The following is a 26,961-nucleotide window of genomic DNA, read 5'->3' on the forward strand; positions in this document are numbered from 1 at the left end:
TTTTATTATCTTTATAGCTTTGTGTTTTCCATAATTTCAAATAGTTGGAATCATACAATATGTAGCCTTTTTAGATTGGCCACTTAGTAATATGCATTTAAGGTTGCTCCATGTCTTTTCATGGCTTGATAGCTCACTTCTTTTTAACACTGAATAATATTTCACTGTCTGGATGTACCACAGTTTATTCAACCATTCACCAACAGAAGGACATCTTCGTTGCTTCCAAGTTTTGTCAATTGTGAATAAGGCAGCTCTAAACATCCGTGTGCAGAGTTTTGTATGGACATAAGTTTTCAACTCCTTTGGGTGAATACCAATAAGTACTCTTCTATACATTTTTAAGTCTTTATATGAGGCCCAAATTGTCAGCCAGATTTCACCTTTGTATACTTCATGTTTATTCCTTACGCATGAACCTCGGTCGGAATCATCCGAAACCGTCAAAGAAGTTCTAAAACAGTGAATCTGAAATGAGACAGCGTCTGATTCTGTTGTTCCCCCCCCCCCCCGCAAGTTTTCTTGGCTCTTACAGAAATTCATCTTCTTTTCCCTCAGTGAAAAGCTCTAAAAATGACAGGGATAGTGTAGGGTGATGGACCTATTTGTTAGTCTACCAACTACCCCCTAGCACGCTTTCCCCAGGGACAGAGACTATAATAATACTGACATAACTAGTAGAAGCCACAGGGTAATTTTACTCAAAAAATTAAAAGCTGCTAGAGTTACTAGCCTTTCTATCCATAGCCATAGAAGAGACAAGCAAAATTTTTGGAAATTCTGTGTCAGTAGACAACCTGTTTTGAATGTAACGGCCCCTAGCACAAAGCTTGGTACACAAGAAACCTCGAATAAATGGTAACTGCAGTTGTTACTGCAAAATGTCGATTCTGATGATGATGATGATAATTGAGGAAGTCCATGATGTTGGTCTAGAAAACAGCGAAGAATCCTTCAACCTCAATTATTAAAACTTACCCAGGATCTTGTATTTCTAAGTAAAAGATTACATATTTTTCCAAAAACTGTTCTAATGAGGTGTATATTTGATTCCTGGCTAACAAGAAGGTTAATTTCATCTGATTATTACATCTCTGATTAATCAAGGTGAGGTTTTAAATGTGTATAGAAATCTAAATATATAGGAACAAAGTATACTAGAAAGGCACATTTGAATTTGAACAGCATAATCATCTCTTAAAAATCACTATCTTTGAAGAGCCTTATCTAAGAGAACTACAGAATTGCTGCAGTAGTTCCTTAAATTTTACTACTATTTGAATATTCATTTATTTCCACAGCAATATCTCCTGAGATAGCAGATGATAAGTTTCCCTTTCCAGGGATCTATGTGGGATAGATATATAGTAGCAATAACTTGTTTTCTTTCTCTATTTGCATAACAAAAACTCCTGTATCCTATTTTTTTGGATTGTCTGAAATAGGAATCAAAAGTATTTGCTTCCCCTGGGATTGAAATAGCATCTACATACTGGAATCTATATATATTTATGGGTTATTTATATTTATAGAGATGGCTGTTGAAAATACAAAGAGTTAAATATTCTTAGCATTTATTCCTAACTTATTGTTGTTTTTCACTTTTGAGTAGCATTTAATTTTGCTTCACCACAGATTTCTAAACTTGAGAAATCTTTATTCTAGGTATAGCAGTAGTCTCTCCGTTTTACTGATTTCTATTTGTCTCTATTGAAATCTAGTTATCTCTTGCTTATTAAAGTTGTTGCAACATTCTTAAAGTATTTATTTTAAAATGTATTCATACATTCTCATTGACTTTTGGTAAAATTTGAAAGTATTCTGCTAGCCATATTTTGGACCAGGAGACCTGATAGAGAACAAATATTTTCTGAGATCACATATTTCCTAGAGACTTAAAAAAAATCAATAGTGTTTATGATGTTACTACTCAACTCACATTCCTCCCCATGTGGAAGGAAGCATTTTCAAAATTAAGCATGATTTATCATTAGGTAAAAATGCCTTTACAATTTAACATTTTTTAATCTCACTGAGTGATTTACTTTATACTTTTATCTTCTAAATTTATTGTTTACTTCCTAAGTTATTTTTTTAAGGGAAGATCTATATAGTTTATTACTATATCCTTGGATAAAAATATCCAATGGCCAAGGGTCCCAGTGTAGTAATCATCATGGGGGCAAATCTTATTTTGCACTGGAGTCTGTAGTAACACCTGAATATCCACAGTAAACAAATTCAGATTATGCCTTTCTGGTTTATCCCTTTTCCAATCTAATGACAATTAAAAGTTATTGTCAACAGTTGCAGAAAGAATATTAGACTAGGAGTTAGAATATTTGGATTTCAATCAGTCTCTACAACTTTCTAACTATATGACCTTGGTTAAGTTAAAAACTTCCCTAAACCTTCCTTTCTTCCTCTGTAAAGCAGCAATAATACCTTCTCCCAAGAGTTATTGTAAAAGCTAGATTTATATAAAACCTTCAGTACAGGGTCTATTACATTAGGTATTCATCACATATTAGCTATAATTTGACACTGCTATTATTATAACTTCCCATTCTTTCCCTTTCTCTCTCTTTTCTTCTTTTCCTCCTCCAGAATGTCTTTGTGTAACTTAACTACTTCTCTTCATATTTACTTGAGAAATAGGTCAAATTATTCTGCCTTCTGCCAATTAGGTGATGTATTCAATGTTTTGGGAAATAGTAAGCTCTACAAAAATTAGAGGTGAACATTCATATTAAATATAATGGATCTGAATTTTTCAAACATTAAATTTTTTAGAAGTAGCTTTTCATGGTTTAGTGTAAAATACTCTGTAGGAACAATGAAGTCTTCCAGATGATGTAATAGCAGCAGAGAAACTAACATGAGTATCAAAATAAATTAGTCAGACCTTGGCAATTCTGTAAGTAATATGGCTGAATGATGCTGTTTATTAGAAAGAATATTTGGAAAATATTCTTAAATTGATAATTTTGCCTTATCAATTTCCATTATGAAAAGCACAATTCTGAGTTTTAGGGAGGATCAGATAGGATCCTTTTTTTCATCAAGTGTGGCTTTAATGTACTTAGGGAAGAGTAACAAGGTGATTTCCAAGGGTAGAAGGGTTGTCTACCCTTCTTAAAGTGTGTGATCACCTTGGAGAGTCAACCTAAAAGCTACGTTTTTGTTCTTCAGTTGCTGAATGTGACTTTGAAGCAAATAGCTGTGGTTGGTTTGAAGCAGCTAGTGAGGATGATTTTGACTGGACCTGGAGCTCTAGAAGTAACCTCTCTGCTGATTTTGAGCAACAGGCTCCACCTTGGGATCACACTCACAACACATCTCAAGGTAAGAAGCATGCACAGTGTCTCTGTACCTACAGACTTTCCCCAGCTTATGGTGGTTTGACCTAATGATTTGTCAACTTTATGATGGTGTGAAAGGAGATGCGTGTTCAGTAGAAACTGTGCTTCACATTTTGAAATTTGACCTTTCTCTGGGCTAGCAATATACTTGTGATACTCTCTCCTGATTCTGGGCAGAGGCAGAACCACTGCTCCCAGTCAGCCACGCAATCCCCATGGTGGACAGTTGATACACTGACAACCGTTCTGTTTTTCACTTTCAGTACAGCATTCAATAAATTACATGAGATATTCAACACTTTAGTATAAAATAGGCTCTGAGATGATTTTGCCCAACTGTGGGCTAATGTAAGTTTTCTGAGCTTGGTTAAGGTAGGCTCGGCTAAGCTGTGATGTTCAGTAGGTCAGATGTATTAAATGCATTTTGGACTTTGATATTTTCAGTTTATGATGGGTTTATCAGATGTAACTTCATCTTAAGTCAAGGAAGATCTGTAGTTCAGTTTACCTTTGCTCGGGTCTGAAAAGAGAAAGAGAAGCAGTAAAGTTCTGTGTTACTACAACAAATAGTAGGATAGTTGAATATTGTCTATTATCCTTATGTTGTCAACGTAGAACCACTCCTTTATGGGTTTTGGAGATAGAATATAGATATATTTTGGCTGAATTAACTGAAATTACCAGTTGTTTTTGGCATAATTTTGACCTAGCTCTAGATAATAGTTTAATATTTGTAAGAGTAAATTTGACTAACAGTCACTTTTATTGATTTTTAATTGTCGTATAGTCTTCAGTGTAGGGTTTACAGACAGATGTCTCATTTTAGAATTTAGTAGGTCAAACTAATGGTTTCTGTTTGTATCCCAATAGGGCACTTTATGTTCATTCTGAAGAAAAGCAACAGCTTATCACAAATTGCTAAACTCCAGAGCCCAACTTTCGGCCAGACAGGACCTGGATGCACACTTTCCTTCTGGTAAATACTAAAAAAAAATGGTCAACTACTCTAGCAGCCCGGCGGTTCCAGGCATACTCCTGCATTTACTAGATATTGTAATTTGTCCTGTAATCTGGCTTTGCTTTAAAAATAGCTATTGCATTAGATCCGCACAATTAGCATTTTACTTAGGAGCACATTATCAGTATTTGTTATGTTCTTACTTAAGATGAAAGGGACTCTCCCTCCAACAATGGTTTATAATTTAGTTAACACTGCTTCCCGTGTTCTGGACTAAACTCCTTGAGAAAGGTTCATGGGGTCCTGAGAGCCAGAATATGCACCTCGGCAGAGACGCTCTTGCAAACAGGTGGCCACAATTATGCAATAATAACTAAAGGCATCTATTATGACAACTCATTTTTAATTGACTGTTAACCGAGTGGAAGAGTCTAAAAGTTAAATATTTAGTCTATTGCCTAAATCATTTCCATTTCTTTTGTTTGTTCTCTTTCAGGTTTTATAACTATGGCCTATCAGTGGGAGCAGCTGAGTTACAGCTACACATGGAAAATTCCAGTGACTCCACAGTACTCTGGAGAGTATTATATAACCAGGGCAACCAGTGGTCCCAGGCGACTGTTCAGCTTGGACGCCTTACTCAGCCCTTCTATTTGTCACTGCATAAAGTCAGCCTTGGTGTTTATGATGGGGTCTCGGCTATCGATGATGTCAGATTTGAAAATTGTATTCTTCCACTCCCTTCGAAGAGCTGCAAAGGGCCAGGTCATTTCTGGTGTCTACACACGAAGGCTTGCATAACAAAGCTTCAGTTATGTGATCTGGTGGATGATTGTGGTGATAATACTGATGAGGTCAACTGTGGTAAGTGCTTTTCTTTCTGGTCCCTCTGACTCATTTTGATGGTGGTGATCTTGATTGGTTTACTGTTTTCTAGTCAGTCAAGATAAAGGCCCTAAGCATTGTTCCAAAGTCAATGAACGTTATGTGTGATTAATGCATTAGTCAAGCCATCAGTATTTATTATGTATATTTATGAATTGGATACTAGAGAGATAGTGATGAGGACAGTTATACAGAGTCCCTGACCTCAGGGAGCTTACAGTCTAATTGAGGAGGTAGATATTTACATATTTAAAAAATAAATGTAAAATGACCGTTTTGACAGGCGTTTCAAATGGGGGTGCTATGGCTTTCTATAATTATGGCATTGGACTTTCTAGAGGTGGTGACTTAGCTGAGATCTGAAAAATAATAAGTAAATACATGTATGCAAAGCCCTGATAGATGACTGCATGGGCAGCTGCGAGATACCCAGTATGGTTGGAGTAAGGCAATAAGGGGAAGCAGGATGCAACATGAGGATGGAGATGGAGGCCAGATTAGCAGATCTTTGTGGACCGTCTTAAGGAAGTTTTCCCTCATCTGAAGGTTTTTAAGAAGGAAGGTAATATAATAAAATTGGCAGATTTAAAAATGTCACTGTGGATACAATGTAATGCATGGATTAGAGGACAGTAGGTTCAGGAGATTTACTAGGAGGCCGTTGGCAGTAGTTCCCCTGAGAGGGGCTGGCAGCCTCTATAACAGTGACAAGTGGTGGAGATGGATGGACTAAAGTTGGAGGAGGGATATTTAGTAGGGACGTTTAAAAATCTTCTGGCTATAGGGAGTGGAGAGTGAGGTGTCAAAGATAAGCCCCGAGCTTCTGGTTTAAATTACCAAAAAGTTTATCATACCTGATGATTATGTATATCTTGCAATTTAATAAACCTGGTTCCTGGTAGTACCTAGTGCATTTGATCCTGAAAATGAGTCAGAGGCTAAGAGACGTTTTTCTTTTTTAATTATCAACATCAGTCAGAGAAAGTTTGCATCTTTCGTTACCCAGAAATAGCAACAATTCTTTAAATTCAAGTTATGTGCCTATTAAATTGGGAGGCTTACCATAAACCAAAGGAAAGCCATCAAATGCTTGATACATCATAGGAAACATTACATTGAGAAATTTCCATATAAATCATTGTAGAGAGTTTTGCACATACGTGGTGTTTAATACAGTCAGGCACATTAAAGTCAGAATTACCATGCCGCTCGTTACACAGCTAATACCTTTAGTGCATATAAATAAAATTGATGATTTCGACAATGGCTGTTATAAGAAGTGTTGCTTGTCCTAAAGGTAATTTATTTTTGCAAATTTAGAAAGCCTTTTCATCTTTTTCATGTACTTCAAATCCCACTTCTTAAAAACGTTGATCTGTTACTGAAAATAAGCAAATTATCCTTCAAACTTCTCAGCATTAACTGAGTAGAATGGGCTTATCAAAATACTTCTTGTGATTATCAATGAAAGGAAATAGTAGTGACTGTCAGTTTCTCTCGCAGCCTTCCATCTAGACATAGTAAATTTTTTAAATGGAGACTTCCTTTTTCCTTTTTTTTTTTTTTTTTTTGGCTGCGCCACGCGGCACACAAGATCTCAGTTACCCGACCAGGGATCGAACCACGCCCCATGCAGTGGAAGTGCATAGTCTTAACCACTGGACAGCCAGGGAAGTCCCCAGACCTAGTGATTTATTAACAGAATGCGTTAGACATCCAGAAATTGATGCTCTATTTTCTAAAGTATGTTTAGAACGTGGTCTTTCATTTAAGGGTGGAGCCACGTGCCTTCACTTTTGAAATAAAGATTGAGCATGCAGTCAGTATGAAGAAGTTGGCTTTAGTGCCAATTTTATGTCAAAAACCTCAGTAGCTTGACATCCCCCTTCCTCTGCACAACCCAAGACTGACACCTGCAGGGGACCTGTGGGGTCCAGTTCACGTCCCAGCTGCGTTGATTAGTCACAAGTGAGGAAACATCAAAAGAAAGCTCATCTCCCATTTGCCATTTACTCACTTGATTCCCCTCATTAGGTCTAAGCTCCTGTTCTGTGGTTTTCAGAGACAGATGATTTGTTCTTGCCTGGCTGCATTTATTCACATATCCTTTTATTTATTGTTTCAGAATATTTGTTCACTTTGGCGCCAAGTGCCCTTATAAGATGAATGGTTAAAGGCCTGCTGACGTTTGTCTTTCAAAAATATTAACTTATGTAAATGAAGCTAAAATGTGGAACTCCTCCTTAATTTTAAATCCTGTCCCTTCTGCCCAAATACTCTCAAATGTATTTGTATACATTTGTATACAAATACAGTATTTGTATATTGTATCCCATTTATTCTAAACAAGTACTTGGTGTCGACAAAATCATCACATCTTGAAAAATGCATACATTCCTGTATCCTGCAAATGTAGGTAGAGTATTCAGTTGATAAGGGACTGGTCAATTCTTTAAAAGTGCTTTGAATTCTTCTACTGACCGAAGGGAGTTAGAAGTTTAAAAGCACCAGCTCAAAGGAGCCACAATCCAGTGAGAAGAAAAGATTACCACCGAGGAGACACAGCTAAGAAATGGCAAAATAGGCATAATAATAAGCATAAATAGAGACAGAGGGGTGAGAGGTTTAGGGCACGATGGTAAATTGGTGCATGCCAAGGGGAAAGGCAGTTGGGGACGAACAGGAAGTTATTTTAATCTGGGAAGAGTGAAGCTTGAAAGATAGAGAAGTTTAGATTTAAGCTGAGATTAAATGAGTCGATATTAAAGGATTCTCAATAGAGAAAAAATGATAAACTACCATTTAAAGATGGTCATTCTTTTACAAGTGTGGAGGGATGCTTGAAACTGGGGCAGGATGGAACCAGAGAGAAGAATTTGATTTCAAAGTGAGGTCTGGAAAATACCTGCATCAGAATCATCTTGGGTGCTTGTTAAAAATAGGGATTCTCGGGCTTCACTCCATACCTAACATAGTAGTATTTGTGCAGGACTTTACCATGGAGTGAGCAATTTTACCATGCACCCCAGGGAATGCTGAAAGATAGAGATCTGTTAAGTTATGACTCTTGTTAGCCCTGCATGTTAGAATCACCAGGTGAGCTAGTAAAGTATCCTGATGTTTGGCTACACCATTTGAACTAATTAAATCAACATGTCTGGAGGTGAATTCTGAGCTTTAATTTTTTTTTTTTTAATGTTCCCTGGTGATTGGAACATTCAGCTAAAGTTGAAATCCACTGAGCCAGAAGTTTGTTGGAGCAAGCCAGCCATGGGGTAGTGATCATTTGCATAGAGTTATGGTACTAACAGTGGGCAAGGGATGGGTAGAAAAGGCATTTGGGAAATAATGGCCAAAGTAATTCCACCTCTGGCTATAAAATATTATTATTTGATGTATTATCTAGGATTTAGTTACTCTTTTAAACATTTTGCTTTAATGTTGCATTAAAAAAATTAAAGTGGTTTACCTTGGCAGGAGCAAAGTATCAACTATTGATAGTATTCCCGTTCATAGTTATTTTTGTCCTTATTTCATGCCAATTTCAGTACCTGAACTTCAATGTGACTTTGAAAATGGAATTTGTAACTGGGAACAAGATACAGAAGATGATTTTGATTGGACCTGGAACCAGGGTCCAACGTCAACACTTAATACAGGGCCGATGAAGGATAACACTTTGGGCACAGCTAAAGGACACTATCTCTACATAGAATCTTCTGAACCACAGGTTTTCCAACACCGAGCTGCGTTACTCAGCCCGATCATCAATGCCACTGATGTAGTGGGCTGCACCTTCCGCTTTTATTACCACATGTTTGGAAAGCACATTTACAAGCTGGCCATCTACCAGCGAATCTGGAACAACACAAGGGGACAGCTGCTATGGGGAATATTTGGGAATCAAGGCAACATTTGGATAAGGAAACACCTCAACATTTTCAGCAGGAGGCCTTTTCAGGTATGGATAATGGGCTTCACAAGCTGTATTGGAAATGAGTCAGGATGTCTAAGGAATATGAAAGATCACTATATTCTTGAATTAAAAGTAAGTGAAATTTGATCAGTTACTTTGACACATATTTGTCATGTAATGAAGCGTGTACCAAAGCTCGTTAGGTTGCTTTCCTCCTTGAATACCCACAATAATGTGTGATGAAAGTCTCTAAAGCTGGACACATGGCATTGGACACAGCTGCAGGTTCCTCCCGTTTTAAGTAATTGTTGTGCTGAAATGAAAAACTCGGAGGAAAAGAGTTTCACACAATCTTTTGTCTTCTCCAAAAAGTTCAGACTCTCAAATGTGTTATTTTGAATCTATCATTTGACTTTTTCACATTTTCGTAGGTAAGCAAAAAACATCCAGGAAGAGTGCAGGCTTTGTTGGAAAAGCTATTCTGGGGCAGAACCAGAGTCTGAATCTAGGTTTCGTACTCCTGGTGGAATATTCTTTACTCTAAATCTTACCTACCTTCTCCTGAAAGTCAGACTTGCAATAGAAAGTTCAAATGCTTATGTGGCTTTTACAGTTTTGTGAAGGACTTTTGCATATATTATCTATTTGATTCAGCAATTCCTTGAAGTGGGTAAGTCAGAGATCCTTTTTGCCAAGTTTATAGATATAAGGGAAAAAACTCAGGTTGTTGTTTATCCCTGGCCAAATAGATGGTAAGCAGGAAAACAAGGAATTGGACGAGAACCCACAAGTGTCTAGTTAATTCATGTTCTTTCTGCTTCCAATATATCATACAGCCTGTAACATGTAGGAGCGTTGAAGATTGTTTTCTCCTTTTGGCCAAATAGATCTACATATGATATACTGGAAGAAACTTCTTACTTTTACTGGCTAAACTTTTTTTTTTTTTTGCATTACCCTAATTGAAAGCACTGTCTTTATCTGAATGTCTCGAGTTAACAGTTTTGTGGCCAAGAACTTAGCTCCAGGCCAGCTGGTACATCAGTGCCATCATGGATGTACCTTGTACGTGCTCAGTAGAGAACACATTGGGATTGGTGATTTGTCCAGATAGACATAAGCGGAAATCATGAGAACTAATCTGCCATGTGTAGAGTGATATCTTGCAGTTCAGCCACAATGGTAAGATGCATGTAATCGTGTGAAATGAAACTGAAGAGGGATCTTTGACTTTTATTTAATAATGGCTTATCCACTTCAAATTAATTCTTAGTCTAATCAGGTCAGTTGTAATTTGGGCTTAACTAGTATTTGATGGATAAACTCTACTTATGATATTTAGTCAAGCATTGGTTTCCAGAAGAAAATCAGCTTGACACGGGAACAGCTTCAGAGTCAGTTGACCATGGAACTAACCAAGGAATCCTTTGGTTGTGAATCTAAAACATAAATATTGAGGTTTGAAACCCATCCTGGCTTACACAGAATGCTCTATTTGATTTTATCCAAGGGTTCTTTTTTTTTTTTTTTAATGGTACGCAGGCCTCTCACTGTTGTGGCCTCTCCCGTTGCAGAGCACAGGCTCAGCGGCCATGGCTCACGGGCACAGCTGCTCCGTGGCATGTGGGATCTTTCCGGACCGAGGCACAGACCCGCGGCCCCTGCATCGGCAGGCGGACTCTCAACCACTGCGCCACCGGGGAAGCCCCCAAGGGTTCTTTTTTTTTTTTTTTTTTAATGAATTTTAGGTATGAAAAGATGAAATCAGAGATTCTGCATGCTGTGTAGATGATTTGTTTAAGATAGTTAAGGACTGGGTCCAATTTAAGCAACAGGATGTGTTTGTTCATTGGGTAATGGATATACATAGCTTCTGTTCCAGTGAGCAAGGGCAGCAACAAGCAGCATTTTCATTAACTGTGATACTGCAGGTGAAATGACCTGGTATCATGCCCAGCAGATAACAGGTACTCATTAAATATTTGTTTAAAAGAAAAATTCAAAGATTTTTCAGGATCATTCATTTAAAATGAAACACATGGGCTAGGACCAGATTGTACGTGCAGGTATAGGCACTATTGGCTTATTATTGTCAGTGGAAATAACAGCCACTGCTTTTATGTGTGGCAGGGCCAGCAAGTCACTGCATATAAAACTTCAGGTCAGACTTCTAATTTTTATTATGAGCTTTATTGAGATATAATTGATATGTTATAAACTATACATATTGAAAGTTTTGAAACCATCACCACAGTCAAGATAATTCAAATATAAATGGACTGCATTTCTAAAACTTTCCTGATATCCCTTCGTAATACCTCCTTCTGGCCCTCACTTCCATCCCTGATAACCACTGAACTTCCTCTCAGTATACATCAATGTACACTCCCCACACTTCTATACTATAAGTGAAATAGTACAGTATGTACTTTTTTTCTGATGTATTTCATTCAGTGTAATTATTTTGAGATTCATTCTTATTATAGAATATATCAATACTTCATTTTCTGTTGCTGAATAGTATTCCATTATATGGATACAGCACAGCTTCTCCATTTACCTATTGATCAGAATATGGGTTGCTTGTAGTTTGGGCTATTATAAATAAATCTGCTGTGAATATTTGTGTGTAAGTATTTATATGAACATCTACTTTCATTTCTCTTGGGTAAATACCCAGGAGTGGAATGGCTGGATCATATAGAAGGAGTATGTTTAACTTTTTAAGAAACTCTTCCTCTGTTTTTCAAAGTATACCATTTTTTTAACATCTTTATTAGAGTATAATTGCTTTACAATGGCATGTTAGTTTATGCTTTATAAAAAAGTAAATCAGTTATACATATACATATGTCCCCATATCTCTTCCCTCTTGCGTCTCCCTCCCTCCCACCCTCCCTATCCCACCCCTCTAGGTGGTCACAACAAAGTATACCATTTTTGATTCCCAGCAAAATATGAGAATTCCAGTTCCTCCACATCCTAGTTAATACTTGTTATTATCAGTCTTCTTAATTTTAACCATTCCAAGTGTACAGTGGTTATCTCATTGGGGTATTGATTGCATTGACCTAAGCATTAAGTATGTTGAACGTATTTTTATGTGCTTATTGGCCAAACGAATGTCTAGCTTCAATTGTCTGTTCAAATCTTTTGCCCTCTTTTTAAATTGGGTTTTTTTGTTTTCTTATTATTGACTTGTGAGCTTTTAAAATATTTTCAGGATGCAAACCTTTTATCAGTTATATAAGAATTACAAGTATTTTCTCCTAGTTTGTAGCTTGTCCTTTCATTCTTTTAAGAGATTTTTTTGAAGAGCATATTCTTTTGAATTTTGGTGAAGTCCAACTTATCAATATGTTATCCTATGTATCAAGCTTTTGGGTTGTATCTAAGAAAGCTTTAACTAACTCAGAGTCCCCAGAACTTTCTCCTCCTCTCTCTCCTGTCCTTTAGAAACATCAATTACACATGAATTAAGCTGCTCGAAGTTGTCTCACATTAACAAAATGAAGACTAAAAGCTATACAGTCATCTCAATACTTGCAGGTAGAGCATTTGACAAAATTCAGCAATTTTTTTCTTATTAAAAATCTCTCAACAAATTAGGTACAGAAGGAATATACTTCAACATAATAAATATGGTAGGTCCACAGATAACATTAACTCAGTCATGAAAAGCTGAAAGCTTTTCTTCTAAAATCAGAAACAAGACAATGAGAGGCTCACTCTCACCATTTCTATCCAAGGTAGTACTGGAAGTCCTAGCCAGAGCAATTAGGCAATAAAAATGAATTAAATGCATTCAAATCAGGAAGGAAGTAGTAAAACTGTCTGTGTTTTCAGATGACATGATCTTGTATATAGAAACCTCTAAACACTCCACCAAAGAACTTTTAGAACTAATCAATGAATTTAATATAGTTGTATGATAGTAAATCAACATACAAAAATTAGTTTCATTTCTGTGCAAACAGTGAATGATCTGAAAACAAAATTAAGAAAACAATCCAATTTACAATATCATCAAAAAGAATAAAATATTTAGGAATAAATTTAACCAAAGAGGTGAAAGATCTGTACACTGAGAACTATAAGACATTATTGAAAGAATTTGTAAGACTAGTAAATTGATAGATGTCCTATTTTCATGATTTGGAAGCATTAATATTGTTAAAGTATTCATACTACCCAAAGGGATCTATAGATTCAGTGCAATCTCTCTTGACATTCATTTTTTTATGGAACTAGGAAAACAATCCTAAAATTTGTACAGAATCCCAAAAGACCCTGAATAGTCAAAGCAATCTTCAGAAAGAGGAACAAAGCTGGAGTCATCACTGTTCCTGATTTGAAACTGTAGTACACAGTACTTATATTCAAAACATTTTGTTTCTGGCATAAAAACATACACATAGAGAACCCAGAATAGAGAACCTAGAAGTGGACCCAAACATATAGTCAACTAATCTTTTTTAAGGGTTCCAAGAATACATGGGGAAAGGATAGTCTCTCTTTAGTAAATGGTACTGGGAAACCTGAAAAATATATTATCTTGAATGTTTTGATTTTCAAATTCAATATGTAACAACTCAAAGATGAATAATTCCAGTGATTCCTTGGGTAAACTGTTTTTCCAATAAGATCACAATTTAGTAAACTAATAATTTTGACTCTCCAAATGCTACCCTGGTGGTCTGAAAAATGTGTTTATTTATGTGCCATGGAGAAAGATTGATTCCAAAAGGCTAATTTTCAAAATATATGAACGTTGTGAAATTGTACCTATTTTCCCTACGTGTTTCCTAAATATATTTTAGAGGACACTTCCAGATTTTCATAATACAGAAAAAAAAATTATGCTTTAATAGCCTTATGTAGGAGAATAATGGCATGGAAGCTACCCAAATGTCCATCGACAGATGAATGAATAAAGAAGATGGGAGATATATATATATATATATATATATATATATATATATATGTATATATAATGGAATATTAGCCATAAAAAAGAATGAAGTAATGCTATTTGCAGCAACATGGATGGACCTAGAAGTTATCATACTAAGTGAAGTAAGCCAGAGGGAGACAAATATATGATACTGCTTATATGTGGTATCTAAAAAAAGAAGATACGAATGAACTTATATACAAAATAGAAATAGACCCACAGACATAGAAAACAAACTTATGGTTACCAAAGGGGAAAGGGGGGGTAAATTAGGAATTGGGATTAACATATGCGCACTACTATATATAAAATAGATAACTAACAAGGACCTACTGTATAGCACAGGAAACTATACCCAATATTTTATAATAACCTATCAGGGAAAAGAATCTAGAAAAGAATATATATATACATATTTATATGTATAACTGAATTACTTTGCTGTACACCTGAAACTAACACAACATTGCAAATCAGCTATACTTCAATTAAAAAAAAGAGACTTCTTTCAGTTTTTTAAAACATTATTTAGAATTTCTTAGAACTCCCTGCTAATTCATTTCCCCAGCATGCATTTTGGATAGGAGACATCTCTCTTTTTTCTGAGTTTATACCATCATCAGGAAATTTCCATGAAAAATCAATACATCAGAACTTGTTAATAGAGCACCCTGTTTGCAGGGTCATATTCGCATGTCAGCAAGGAAAAATATTTGAGCCATGCCCAGTTGTAGAGGTTGCTGAATGAAACTGAGAAAGAAGGGACACTTTATGACAACTATTTTGAAGAAAACTCAAATGATAGCTTCTAAAGAGGTTTCAACTCTTATGATACTGATCATACTCCTGCCCTGCTGAAAGGACAATTTCTAACAAAGGGAACACAATGAGATTCTTCATCATTTCTGCTCTCACCTACACATCACATTTTACTGACACTTAAATGAGGGTTTAGGTACATAATGAGAAGTAACTGTTTCACACAAATACCTATTATCTGATGTTTTCAGCAGCCTTTATTGGTGGTGCACCATATCAGAATCATAAAATGCTCCATTTTGAATTATTTAACAATAAAATCAGCTCAAGCACTTTCTCAATGAGTATTTGACCGAGTTGTACTCTTGAACCTCTGGTATTAAGAATTTATTACTTCATGGGGTTTTTCCATCCTACCTTTGGACACATTGACAGAAAATATTTTCTTATTCAGAATTGAAATCTGTCTCCCTTTTTGCTTTTCTCTTGGAGGATTGAGTTTCTTGGCATGGATTCAGTGTCAGCAGCAGTCACTGATAAGTATTGCAAAAAACCTTGTTTAATGCAACTTATTAATTCTTTGGCACCACAGGAACCAATATTTACAAGCTTCTGCTTACTTTTTCCTGACATGACCTCGTTTTCTGAAGCATATCTTTGTGTATGAGGTAGGCCCTCAGGAGGAGAGGACATGGGCTTTCAAAGAAAATATTCTTTGGCCAGACCTCTTAATGCCACAGAACTTTCTGACTAAATCTGAAAGAATTGTGTAGTGTTCTGGTAACATCTTTCAGTAATAAAGAGATTTTTCCCTGATGGATTTTGTGAAAAGATTTTAGAAATCTTATTCATATCATAATTTACTTTTTCATATGTGGGATATACCTTTAAATCCTAGGTGATGCATCCTTTTTCAGTACTTCTAGGGGAAATGTTTCATAAGTTATGTTGCAAATAAAATAGGACCATATTAATAATGTTAAGTTGATCCCACTTTTTGGGAAATTATATACAGAAATGCTAAAAGTATAAATTATTTATGCAGCCTCATGTAACATTTTTCTTCCAAGTGTGTAGAGTTTGCTAGAATTTGCATTGAAAGGTTTTGAATAGAATCTGCTGGCTTGAAGCCTGTGGAAGCAACACTCATAGATCTGTTGCTTACTAAACAGCATACTAAATCTTATTTTACAATCTTAAGTTTCTCATGGGCTATGTTCTTCCACTGAATTCAAACATAACCATAGCTTTGTGTGTCAGCTCTTCAGCACATCCTGATACAAAGTGATGAGCTTGGTTTCTGGTGTGAAGAATGCGTGAGTAGAGAAGGGAAGAAAAGTTTAGGTAAGGAGTATTACAAGAATGCAAGGTTCAGAAAGCAAGTCTAATTTCTTAATAAATCCATTATTTAAATCTTACTCATTATGACTTACGTAATACTAAATGGCATCTAATATTTTTGACCCTCCAAAATTACAGTAGAATATTAATATGGGTCATTAAACATTGGAAATATACTTTATATATATTATTAATATATATTATGGGTCATTTAGAAAGTGATAGAAATTAATACATGCTATAGTAGTATCCAAAATATTTATATAATCCATGCTGAAAAGAAACAGAGAAAGAGAAAGACAGACTTGGGTTGTTGGGTTTAACTTTTTAAAATTGCTGATTGGTTGGTAAAAGAGAAAAAAAGAAAGAGTTAGAAAAATGGTAATTATGAATGTTTTAATTCCAGTGTGTCTTATCCCTTTTCAGTCTATGGCCTATTTGAAACTTTGTGTAACTATGCTTTGGTTTGTTTTTGTCTCTGGTTTGGTTTCTTTTTGTCCCTGGTGTTGCATATATGAGCCATTTGGGTCCTTTCTACTCATGCATACTTCCAATTCCTCCGTTCTGGCTAGAGCAGTAAAATGGAGTGAGAAAACATAGACGCAGTGTGTGTGTGTGTGTGTGTGTGTGTGTGTGTGTGTGTGTGTGTGTGTGTGTGTGTGTGTGTGTGTGTGTGTGCGCGCGTGCGCGCAGGGGGGGTGTCGCCGTGTCTGATTTTGCAAATTTTGCCATAGCGAGGCTGTACGGATGAGGGGCTCTGAATGGGGTTGAAATCTCAGTTGTGAGGTTTATTTGCCATTTTGGAATCTGCGCAAAAGTGCTGGCTATGCTAACAGCTGCCATGCTGGTCTCTTTTCGAGAAAGTTTTAAACTACACTTGTGTGAAGCTGCAGTATGAGGAAAAGTGCATTCGATTATCAGGGCAGAATTATTTTGCTAAAAACTATTCTCTAGGTAGCATACTGGATATGCGTCTTCTTATTCAGACAGTGTCTGTGTATTAATCTGGATAAACAAAAGCAATAGTTTATTCCCCTCTGATGTGTCGTTCACCCTCTAGGAATAAACTCTATGAAATGTCTTTCAAACGTGTTTTTCTCTGCTGATACAAACTTATTTTAATCATGTGTAACATTTCAAAATTGCCTTTTCTTTGCAACTGTTTTTTTTTTTTTTTTTTAACAGTATAACATATTGAACCAAATAGTTTTGCTTACTTATATTAATGATGCATGATTTTGGCTTTTATCTTCAGTAAAAAATCAATGTGTCAGCTCTGGCCAAGAAAAAGGTGTGGGACCTCTTTGTAGTTCTTTGTCAGGTGATTGCTTTACCTTGATTTATGCCTTTAAACTTTTTCGCATTCAGCAGAAAATATTGTGTCGGTATCTGTGAGAGCAAAGCGATATATACCAATTTATGCTCGAAGTGCAGCCTCCTTCCAGAATTGTTTATAGAATGTATCAGCTCACAACAGATTAGGGAGGCAATGCCTTCTTCCTTCTTAAACATGTCAGATTGATGATTTTGGTTCAATCCAAATTTTTATATTAAAATTTTTAGTAAAGTGTTCCTGTATTCTAGTGCTGCCCAGAATTTCGGTGTCTGAAAAGAAACTCAGTGTTCTTGGTCTTCGCAAAATTACCCCCTCTTTTATCAGGCCTGCCGTTTCGAACTGCTGTAGGACGTGTACGGAAATTATTTTCAAAGCAGCATTGTCAGCTATGGCCAAACTGAAATCTGATTGTAAACTTTTTTTTTTTTTTTTTTTGCGTTACGCGGGCCTCTCACTGCTGCGGCCTCTCCCGCTGTGGAGCACAGGCTCCGGACGCGCAGGCCCAGTGGCCATGGCTCACGGGCCCAGCCGCTCCGCGGCATGTAGGATCCTCCAGGACCGGGGTACGAACCCGCGTCCCCTGCATCGGCAGGCGGACTCCCAACCACTGCGCCACCAGGGAAGCCCTGATTGTAAACTTTTGAAAGCTAATTTCTTGAAATAGAATTCAAGAAATCATCTTCCAAGTAACTTTTTTTTTTTTTTTTTTTTACCCAAACACCCATTCTGGTTTGCTTTGTCATGTCATTATTTGTGTTGGGAACACAATATTTCATTGTTACCATCTTGAACTTTTTATTGAACTTAATAATGATTAGGCCCATTTTGCACTTGTGCAGAAGGTCTTCTTTACATTTTATGATATAAAGCCTTCTGCCAAGGGGAGAAAAAAAAACATGAATAAATGTAATTCTTAAAAACGTTTAAGGTTAAAGATGTTTACTGATCCCTGAACCAGTCTCCAGGAGGATTAAGGGTGGAGAACGAAGATGGAGAAAAATTGTAAAAATGGTGAAAAATAGAAGTCAGTCCCCATAATCCCAAACTTATGATCTATTGGGGAATTCTGTGAAGTTCCTAAAGCCTTTACGCTGAATATCTGACAAAGGACTTTTTTCTTCCCAGTTTCTCTGTGAGTTGCTGTCTATGGAAATTTTATTTGCATTTGGAAACTTTGAAATTTTCGGGACATTTGAGAGGTTTGTAGAGACTATGATCTTTGAAATGAGGACTATTCTGGAAAATCTGGAACGTGTGTCCTTGTATATAAATACATCCTTATCAGGTATAGGCTTTTTGCATACTTCTGTGTCTCTGTGCACATATGTATGGGCAAATGCATATAAATATATTTTCTATTATTAGCAGGATTACTATGGTTTTCATTTGTATGTATCATAACTATGATCATCCTTTTAACTGCAGGGCCCCGTTTATTGCTTCAATCAGTACAGAGCAGTCCTTCGCCGACTGTGTTCCTGGCTGTAACTTCATCTTAATTATAACACAGTCAAAAGCAATTAAAATATACTAGGAAGTGTCCAAAAAGCTAGGGGGCACCCAGGCTCTATCTTAGGATAAGGCTGTATTTTTCTTTATCAAATACGTTGTGTAACTACTTGTTTTGACCTCCAGGACTCTATTGCCCCTCCTATGTTGTTGTCCCTGACTTTCAGATCTTTGATTTGGTTACATTTTAAGATTTATTTTTGCTACTTTCTTGGCTTCTCTGCTCTTATAGGTAGTGGCAGCTTCCTCTAGAACTCTTGGCATTATCTTTGCTCAGATAACTGCTAATGATCGAGGTAGGTGTATTACGTGTCATTCTATCTAAGTCAACTTTATGCATTTGGAACTACAATTCCTAGTGTTATTCGTACATTACAAATTATAGTGCTATACTGCTGCCACAATTTATGCGGTGCTGGAGAACTTTACATTGACTTGGAACTACTATTTGGTGTAAAATGAGTTAATTTTAGTTTGCGTTTTCAGTAGCTCAGATTTAAGTGGTATTTTTGGTACAATAAATTTAACTTTTACTCTGTTATAAAGTGAATTCAGGCTATTGAAGAAGATGTAATATGGACTTTAGAGTAAAATTGCTTAAGTTCAAATCCTGGCTCTGTCATTTATTAGCTGTGTAGCCTTAGGAAATCTATGTAACCTCTCTGTGCCACAGTTTCTTCACCTGTAATCAGGTATAATACTAGTACTACCTTGTATAGTTTTTTTGAAGATTACATATATTCATATATACATATATGACACTTAGAAAAGAGCTAGGCATACGGTAATTACTCAAATGTTAGCAATAACAACACCTTTAATGTAATAATAATAAATATGAGTTATTAAGTTTAAAAATAAAAACTGAAGTGTGTCACTGAACTAGAATAACATTATATGATCTTTTTCTCCTTTCTAAATGGTTGAGGAGATAAAAGCCTTTTCCTCTATCTTTGTGCCTAATTCTTCTAAATAAATAAAGGCATTTCTCCCCTCCTGGTAGCCAGCACAGACTACCTGTTCTGTCTCTTATCTTGTAATATAATGATAGAAAGTCAAGGTAAAAATAGTACTGAAATAATAAGGATAAAATGTAAAGAATTCTGATAATTTTCAAAAAAATATTGGCATGATAGTCTCAAGATGATGGTGTCCTGTAGAATAAAATTGTTCATGCATAAATTAATTAATTTTCATTAAATCGTTGTTAACAACTGTACAGAAAAGTTTAAGCATTTACATTAAGGTTAGGATCAGGAAATTGAGCTTAATATCTACTATTACTTAATAATACTATGCATATTTAATAATATTAATACTATTTTAACTTTATATTATTAAACATTGTTATTATTTATTTTTTAAATTTTTGTTGGGGTATAGTTGATGTACAGTGTTGTGTTAGTTTCAGGTGTACAGCAATGTGAATCTGTTACACACATACATATATCTACTCTTTTTAAAATTCTTTCCCTATATAGGCCATTACTAATAAGGACCTACTGTATAGCATAGGGAACTCTACGCAATACTCTGTAACAGATCCAACCTTTATAGTCACTATTCACAAAATCTCCTGACATACTCCCAGGACTGCTACTGCCCACTGACAGAAGGTCTGCCTATATTCAGTCCAAAGGTGGTGGCATCTGTGAATGCTGCCAAGGTGTAGGACGCTGAGCATCTTGATCAGTCTGAGTCCTGGGAAGGGGGAGAGAATTAGCTTCTCTTTTTCCCTAACTCCGTATACCTCCATGTTATATTAATAATGATTGCTCTCTAGAGGTTCCTAAACAAAAGAAAACAAAAGCAAAATGTAGCAAAAGGCAAATGTTCAAACAGACTTTGAGTGTTAATATATAGATTTTAATTTAACTTTTCAGTATCTGTCACCGAACAGAATAGATGATGTAGTTTTGATTCACTGGCCATGAATTAGCTCTGTCCACACAAAGTTTCTCAGGACCAAAGTGCTCCTCCCCGAGCTGCTGGGACTGCGGGCAGCTAATGCCTCTCAGCTGATTCTCTCTCTAGAAATTGCATTCAGGAGAGTTGACTTGCCAAGGGGATGCCTCCCCTTGAAGACAGCCCGCATCTGCAGTATGGTCAATGTGGGCCTAAAAGCTCAGTACTCTTGCCTCAATGTAGGACAACTCTGAAGGACTGTCCCAGTTCCTGGGCTCCCCGTTGGGCTGGCTGAGGCCTCTCTTGTGACTGCATCGCAGCTCAACTGCTCCCTCCACTCGGTCCTTCCTCCCTGACTCCCCTCCAGCTGTTGGTTCCACGTGAGTTCCCCAGGAAAATTTCTATACCCAAATCTCTGTCTCATATCTGTTTTAAAGGGAATCTGCCCTGAGACCTATTTCCATGAGTTCTGGCCGTAACCCTAATTAGTCACAGAAGCCCAAAGCCAAATCGTGGAGCTTCTCCATTTCTACCAAAGCTTTACCCATGTAGATATAAAACAAAATAATTAACCATGGCTAATATTAACTTAACATTCTATGTGCCAGGTGCTGTGTTTTGTATACTATCTTTTTATAATCTCCCCAGAACACTAAGGGGAGGGTTCTATTCTTTCCGGGAGAAAATAGGATTGTTCAGTAAAATGTAAACATTAGAAGTAGGGTGAAGGACATAAGGGGACTTTTTGTGTTATTTTTCCATCTTTTCTGTAAGTCTAAAATGAAGTCAAAATAAAGGAACTTGAAGACATTGAGTAGTAGAACCAGGTTTTTAAGATTGCAGTATGGCTCCAGAGTTCAAGTTCTTAAATACTAACATAAATTGCCTTTAAAGCAAAAGTCCTCTTGGACTCAAACCAGAGCAAAGTGACATGATTGTGTGCCTTTTTGCACAGAGTGAAATGGGTGTTTATCCAGACAACAGGTAGCTAAAATATTCTGTTATGGATAAAAGTTTTATATAAATTATCAGTCTAATATTAGCCCTTAGATTATAGTTACCTGAAAAACAGGGATGGATTTCTTGTAATTTTTGCTGTATCAGCCAGAATTAAAAGCACATATGCAAGCATGAAGATGAATTTCAGTGAATACAGTCTTGTCAATATCCAAATGAATGAATATGTGACTCCCACTCTCTTCCCTCTTGCTTTTTCATTGTTATAAGGATAGAGTTAAATGGTTCAGGCAGTCTGCTTGTCCCCCTGCAGTTTTAGTTAGTAGCACCTTATCTTTAACACTTTGTCATCTTTAAGCTGCTGCTTATTTTTCCTCACAGACCCCAGTTCTGTGAGGATGAAGAAGAATCATTGTGTTCGAATAAGACCATTCTATTAAAAAAAACTCTCCAAGAAACTAAAAGAATTTAGCTAGAAACAAATATTCTTCCTACTTATTGCCAGCATGGTGACCCTTTGTATTTTCATCACGTGTTAGGATGAAAAATTGATTATAGTTAATATGAAGCATAGTCTAATGTAATGAAAAACGAGATTGTAACGAAAAATGAGAGTAACTTGAAAGTCAATTTGCTTCAAATTGAAGCTTTGGATTAAAATGAATCAACTTATATTCCATCATGTTTACAAAGAATTTATCTTATTTTCTTCAATTTGTTCCCTTTTCAGGGATAAAATACCTTTGTTAGAGCTTTTCCTGTTAGATTACCCGATTAGTTATGTTCAATTATTTTGAGATGGTTTTTATATGGAATTTTCTCGTTTTGTTTTGAATAGATATACATATTAGTTATGCTGTTATGCTGAGTTTGATATATTTTGCTGTACATGTAAGACAAATATAATTTCCCAACTTTAATTTTTAAAAATACTGGGGAAACAATGTGTTAAAATGGAAATAACCTCAAACCAGGAATTAAAATACCTGGATTCTAAAGATTAAATTTTCCATTAAGGGACCTAGTGACTTTATGGATGTTACTTAATCTTCTAATTACCTAATTTCTCATCAGAATAATGAAATAATCTCTAAGTTGTTTCTAATTATAAAATTCTATAAATTCCACTTTTTCACAATTGACTGAACTCTACAATTCTTCTTGCATGTTATGAGAGTCACAAAAATCCTTCTTAAGAAACTAAAATTTAGTTTTATCATATATTAAAAAAGCTTTCCTAAACTTTTATTAAGCTACCATGAATTTCAATTATTTTTGAGCCCCTAAAGCGCATTTAAGATCATAGTTTATGTTTTTACTTTCAGATAATTCAAATTCTACTGATAGCAACAGCTCTACTATTGTATATTTTAGAGATGACCATTCGTTCCTCTCTCTCTTTTTTATTATATACTGAAAGTAAATAATGAAATAATTTCCTGATAGAAATGGAACATAAACAGCAGAATGAACTTTCTAGTATAATCTCCTTCTGTAAAATTTAACTTTTTTTCTAAAGTGCTCGTTCATGTCTGTTGATGTATCATTTGTTCACTGCTATCAGGCCCTCCATTGCCCTAGGCCCTGTGCCACTTGGTGTTGATACAGACACAAATAGTAGATGGTCATCGTCCTCATGGAGCATACATTCTAAAGGGGACAAAGTGAGAAACTCCAGCAAATAATTACAATAAAAATGATTTTTTTTAAAAGACATCTGACCCGGGTATGGTGATATCCAGGAAGGTGTTGTATGACTTAGGTCTTACAGTGTCTATAGGCGATAGCCCATGTTGGGGCTGGGGGTCAGGAGTAAGGAGTCACAGGAACCTATGCAGATACACACAGACGAGAAGCAGCATGCTGCTGTGAAGAACCGCTGTGCTGATGTATAATTCATGGTGCATAAAGTTTGAGGCAGAGAAAGGTAGACAGAAGCCAGGTCAGGGAATGACTCATTTGTCATGGTCACGAATGAGTACATTGACCTAGAGCTGATGGGCACCACTGAGGTTTTAATCAGTTAAGTGAAACAATCCTAAGTGACTTCTAGATACATCACTCTGTTAGTGATGTTTGAAGAACATGTTTGAAGTAGGGCTTACCATTAAAAAACTGATAATAAAATTTAAAAAAAAAAAAAAATATATATATATATATATATACAGTTTAGTTTAGGTAGGAGGCAACCGGGGCCTAAGCTAGGAATATAAGCTAGTACAGATGGAATGAAAAGGATTCAAGAAATATTTAGAAAGTAATGCCACTGAGGCTTGCATGTGTGGTGTGAATGATGGGGAGTAATCAAAAGTAATTCATGATTCTGGTGGGAACAACAACAAGAGCCATCTGTTGAAATATAGAACAGAGGGTGAGAGAGAGGGAGTTTTAGGGAGAAAGATGAGTTGTTTAAAGACATTTTAAAACTTTGAGGGACGTCAAAGTAGAAGGGCTCAGCCAGTGGTTGGGGGAAAAAAGAAAAACAGTCTGAAGTTCAGGGACGTATGGATTGAAGGGAGGTTTGGGATAATCAACGTATCAGTAGTGGTTGAAAATAGAGGATTGGTTCATCCAGGGAGGGTGTTTAAAGTGGGAAAACCAAAGAGCAGAATTAGGTGACTCATCATTGTACTTAAGTAGTACTTAATGTATGGAGATATTCTTGAAAGATGCACATCTGCATCTCTTATAATACAAAGGAAAAAATTTCCCAGTTCCCACCTAAGGGCACCTGGGCACCACTTCTCACTCTCTCAGCCCCACCTTTTATTTTAGCTCCTGCTGTAACAGTTCTGTGCAGGCTTCCACCTCGGGCTTGGACCATTTGGTGCAGGTGTGATAGGACAACACTTGCCTGGGCCTGCCCACAACCCACGGGCTTCTGTCACTTAAGAGGTGGGATATTCCTGCAGGTGCAGCCCCGAAGTGTGGGGAAGTTCATGCCCTGGGGGCTCACCCATGACCAGTAGGGGATGAAGCCCTTCCCTCCTCCCAGATTGATGGTTCTTAGACTATTCCATAGAGCTCCTCAAAAGGCCCATTAGGTTGCATCACAGTGATAGCCAAGTTGATAAGTCATCCTTATAAGCAGCCTTGCTTCCTTCCATGTTTCACTCTGCCCCTCATTCTTTCTTCCTGAGTTAACTTCTCAACATATGTCCTTTCAGTATTTAACCTTATATTAGGTAAAATACATTGATATTCTATTTATATCTCCAAAACCTAGACTCCTGCCTCTAAAACCACCAAAAGCACATAAAATGGAAGGTTACTATATAGAAAATCTGGCTTTACAGGTTAAGCTATAATTTTCAAAAATACTTTAAAATCTTATCACGGTTATGCCTTTCCTTTTTGTAAGCTTCACCTAAAAGAAGGGCTCACCCAAGGTTATACCTAAGAGTAGAGTACATAAAATATATTTTGCATTTCAAAAGTTTATCTAAGACTTTTAAAATTGAGAGCATCTACAAATATTCCTAACACAGTTTTTTTCTGGTTTTGGATCTAAATTGAACACACAACTTTTTAACTTTGATAGAAAGGAAATAAGTTTTCGAAAAAAGGCAAGTTCAAAACAGTTTAGCCTCAATTATTCAGGATTAAGTGATTTAAGATATTTTTATATTTTTAAATTATTTACTTAAAAAATGAAAGGCTGTGAAAGGACCATTCGATTGTTATTGATTCTGACAGTCAAAACAGTTTTAATCTATACCAGGGGTTTGCAAACTTTTCTCGTCAAGAGCAAGGTAGTAAATATTTTAGGCACCATGAGCCATAGAGTTGCTCTACTCAACAGAGTCATGGTAGAATAAAGGCAACTTAGAGACTTAAAAAAAAATTGAGAGAAAAAAAATTGGTATGGCTGTGTTCCAATTGAGAAAACAAACTTTTTTTAATGAAGCTTCCAATTAAAGAAAAAAAACTTTGTGACTTTGTTGAACCCTGATCTTTACAACATGCCACTATGGATTCCACAAGATCATTATATTCTTTCAATATTATAATAGAAATAGGATTATTGTTGTTGTTGATCTTAGAAATTGTATGTCATCCTTAGACATGATTCTTTGTTTTGTTTTTGTTTTTCTCATGTTGCCACATTACCAATTACCAGTTTGAACATAACTTTTGAATATTTCCAAGCATTATGATTTGTTTAGGTTTGTTTAAAAGGCTGCATAATTAGAAAACACTTTCAGGCCTTTTTTCTCTTACCCTGTAGACAGATCACACTGATTATTAACTGAAAGTTATATTGGGAATTGTATCAACTCTTCCCAATCATCTAGGTTTAGGAATACATACTAAAAACAAGCTTGGAATACAAATGGTCTTCTGCCGACCCAGAAGGCTAGGATGCGAAGTAATGGTTTTCTGATGAGGTGAAAACAAAATATATGTTTTCCGAAGGCTTAATAGAAGAGGCTGAAAAGAGGTCACTCACACAAGGATGGAGGAGATGCAAAAGAGCATGAAAGTGAGGGTTTGATAGGGCAACCTTATTTTTAACTCTCAGATTCTTATGAATTATGTGGAAGTGAATGTCCTATCCTCAAATTACGCCAAAGGAAACACTTTTAATAATCTGTATGGTATGACTTTCCATTCTCCTATCTAAAACTCTGTCCAAAACTGTCTAGTTTTTAAAGAATAGTCTCTTTAACCCAATGTTTAAGATGTTAGGTGATACTGATTTTTGTATTACCACATCACACCATGACATTGGTACACATGACTTACTACATTTATTCCTCTATTCACTGCTTCCTCAGGTGCCTTACCTTCCCTTGCTTACTTAGATAATTTTATGTAAAATTAATTTTTAAGAGATTAATGAGAGGTGAAACTTCGGTTTCCATGGGATTCAAAATTAGGAGGGCTTCAGGGCTCATGACTTTTGTTTTTAAAGGCTGTTGCTTACTTGCATTTTCTACAGAACCAGCAGATATGTCAACGTGCAATTCAGAAAGCAAACTATTTTATATGTATATTTAGATTTTAGATTTACTTTGAGACTTAATTATTGCAAAGTTCATCTACCTACCAGAAAAAAAGTAGACTAATGGTTTTGTG

General features: G+C 36.1%; 1 protein-coding gene across 1 annotated transcript in view; it reads left to right on the forward strand.

The window, feature by feature from the left end:
* MALRD1 (MAM and LDL receptor class A domain containing 1) overlaps nt 1-26,961 on the forward strand; it is a 596,783-nt gene that overhangs the window by 153,717 nt on the left and 416,105 nt on the right. Inside the window, exons 16-19 of the mRNA XM_067730697.1 lie at nt 3,193-3,345; nt 4,233-4,338; nt 4,817-5,184; nt 8,754-9,166. Coding sequence (XP_067586798.1) covers nt 3,193-3,345; nt 4,233-4,338; nt 4,817-5,184; nt 8,754-9,166 — 1,040 coding nt within the window. The remainder of the gene's footprint in view (nt 1-3,192; nt 3,346-4,232; nt 4,339-4,816; nt 5,185-8,753; nt 9,167-26,961) is intronic.

This window comes from Pseudorca crassidens, chromosome 1 (genome assembly GCF_039906515.1).
Source record: "Pseudorca crassidens isolate mPseCra1 chromosome 1, mPseCra1.hap1, whole genome shotgun sequence".
In the NCBI taxonomy this organism is placed as follows: Eukaryota; Metazoa; Chordata; class Mammalia; order Artiodactyla; family Delphinidae; genus Pseudorca; species Pseudorca crassidens.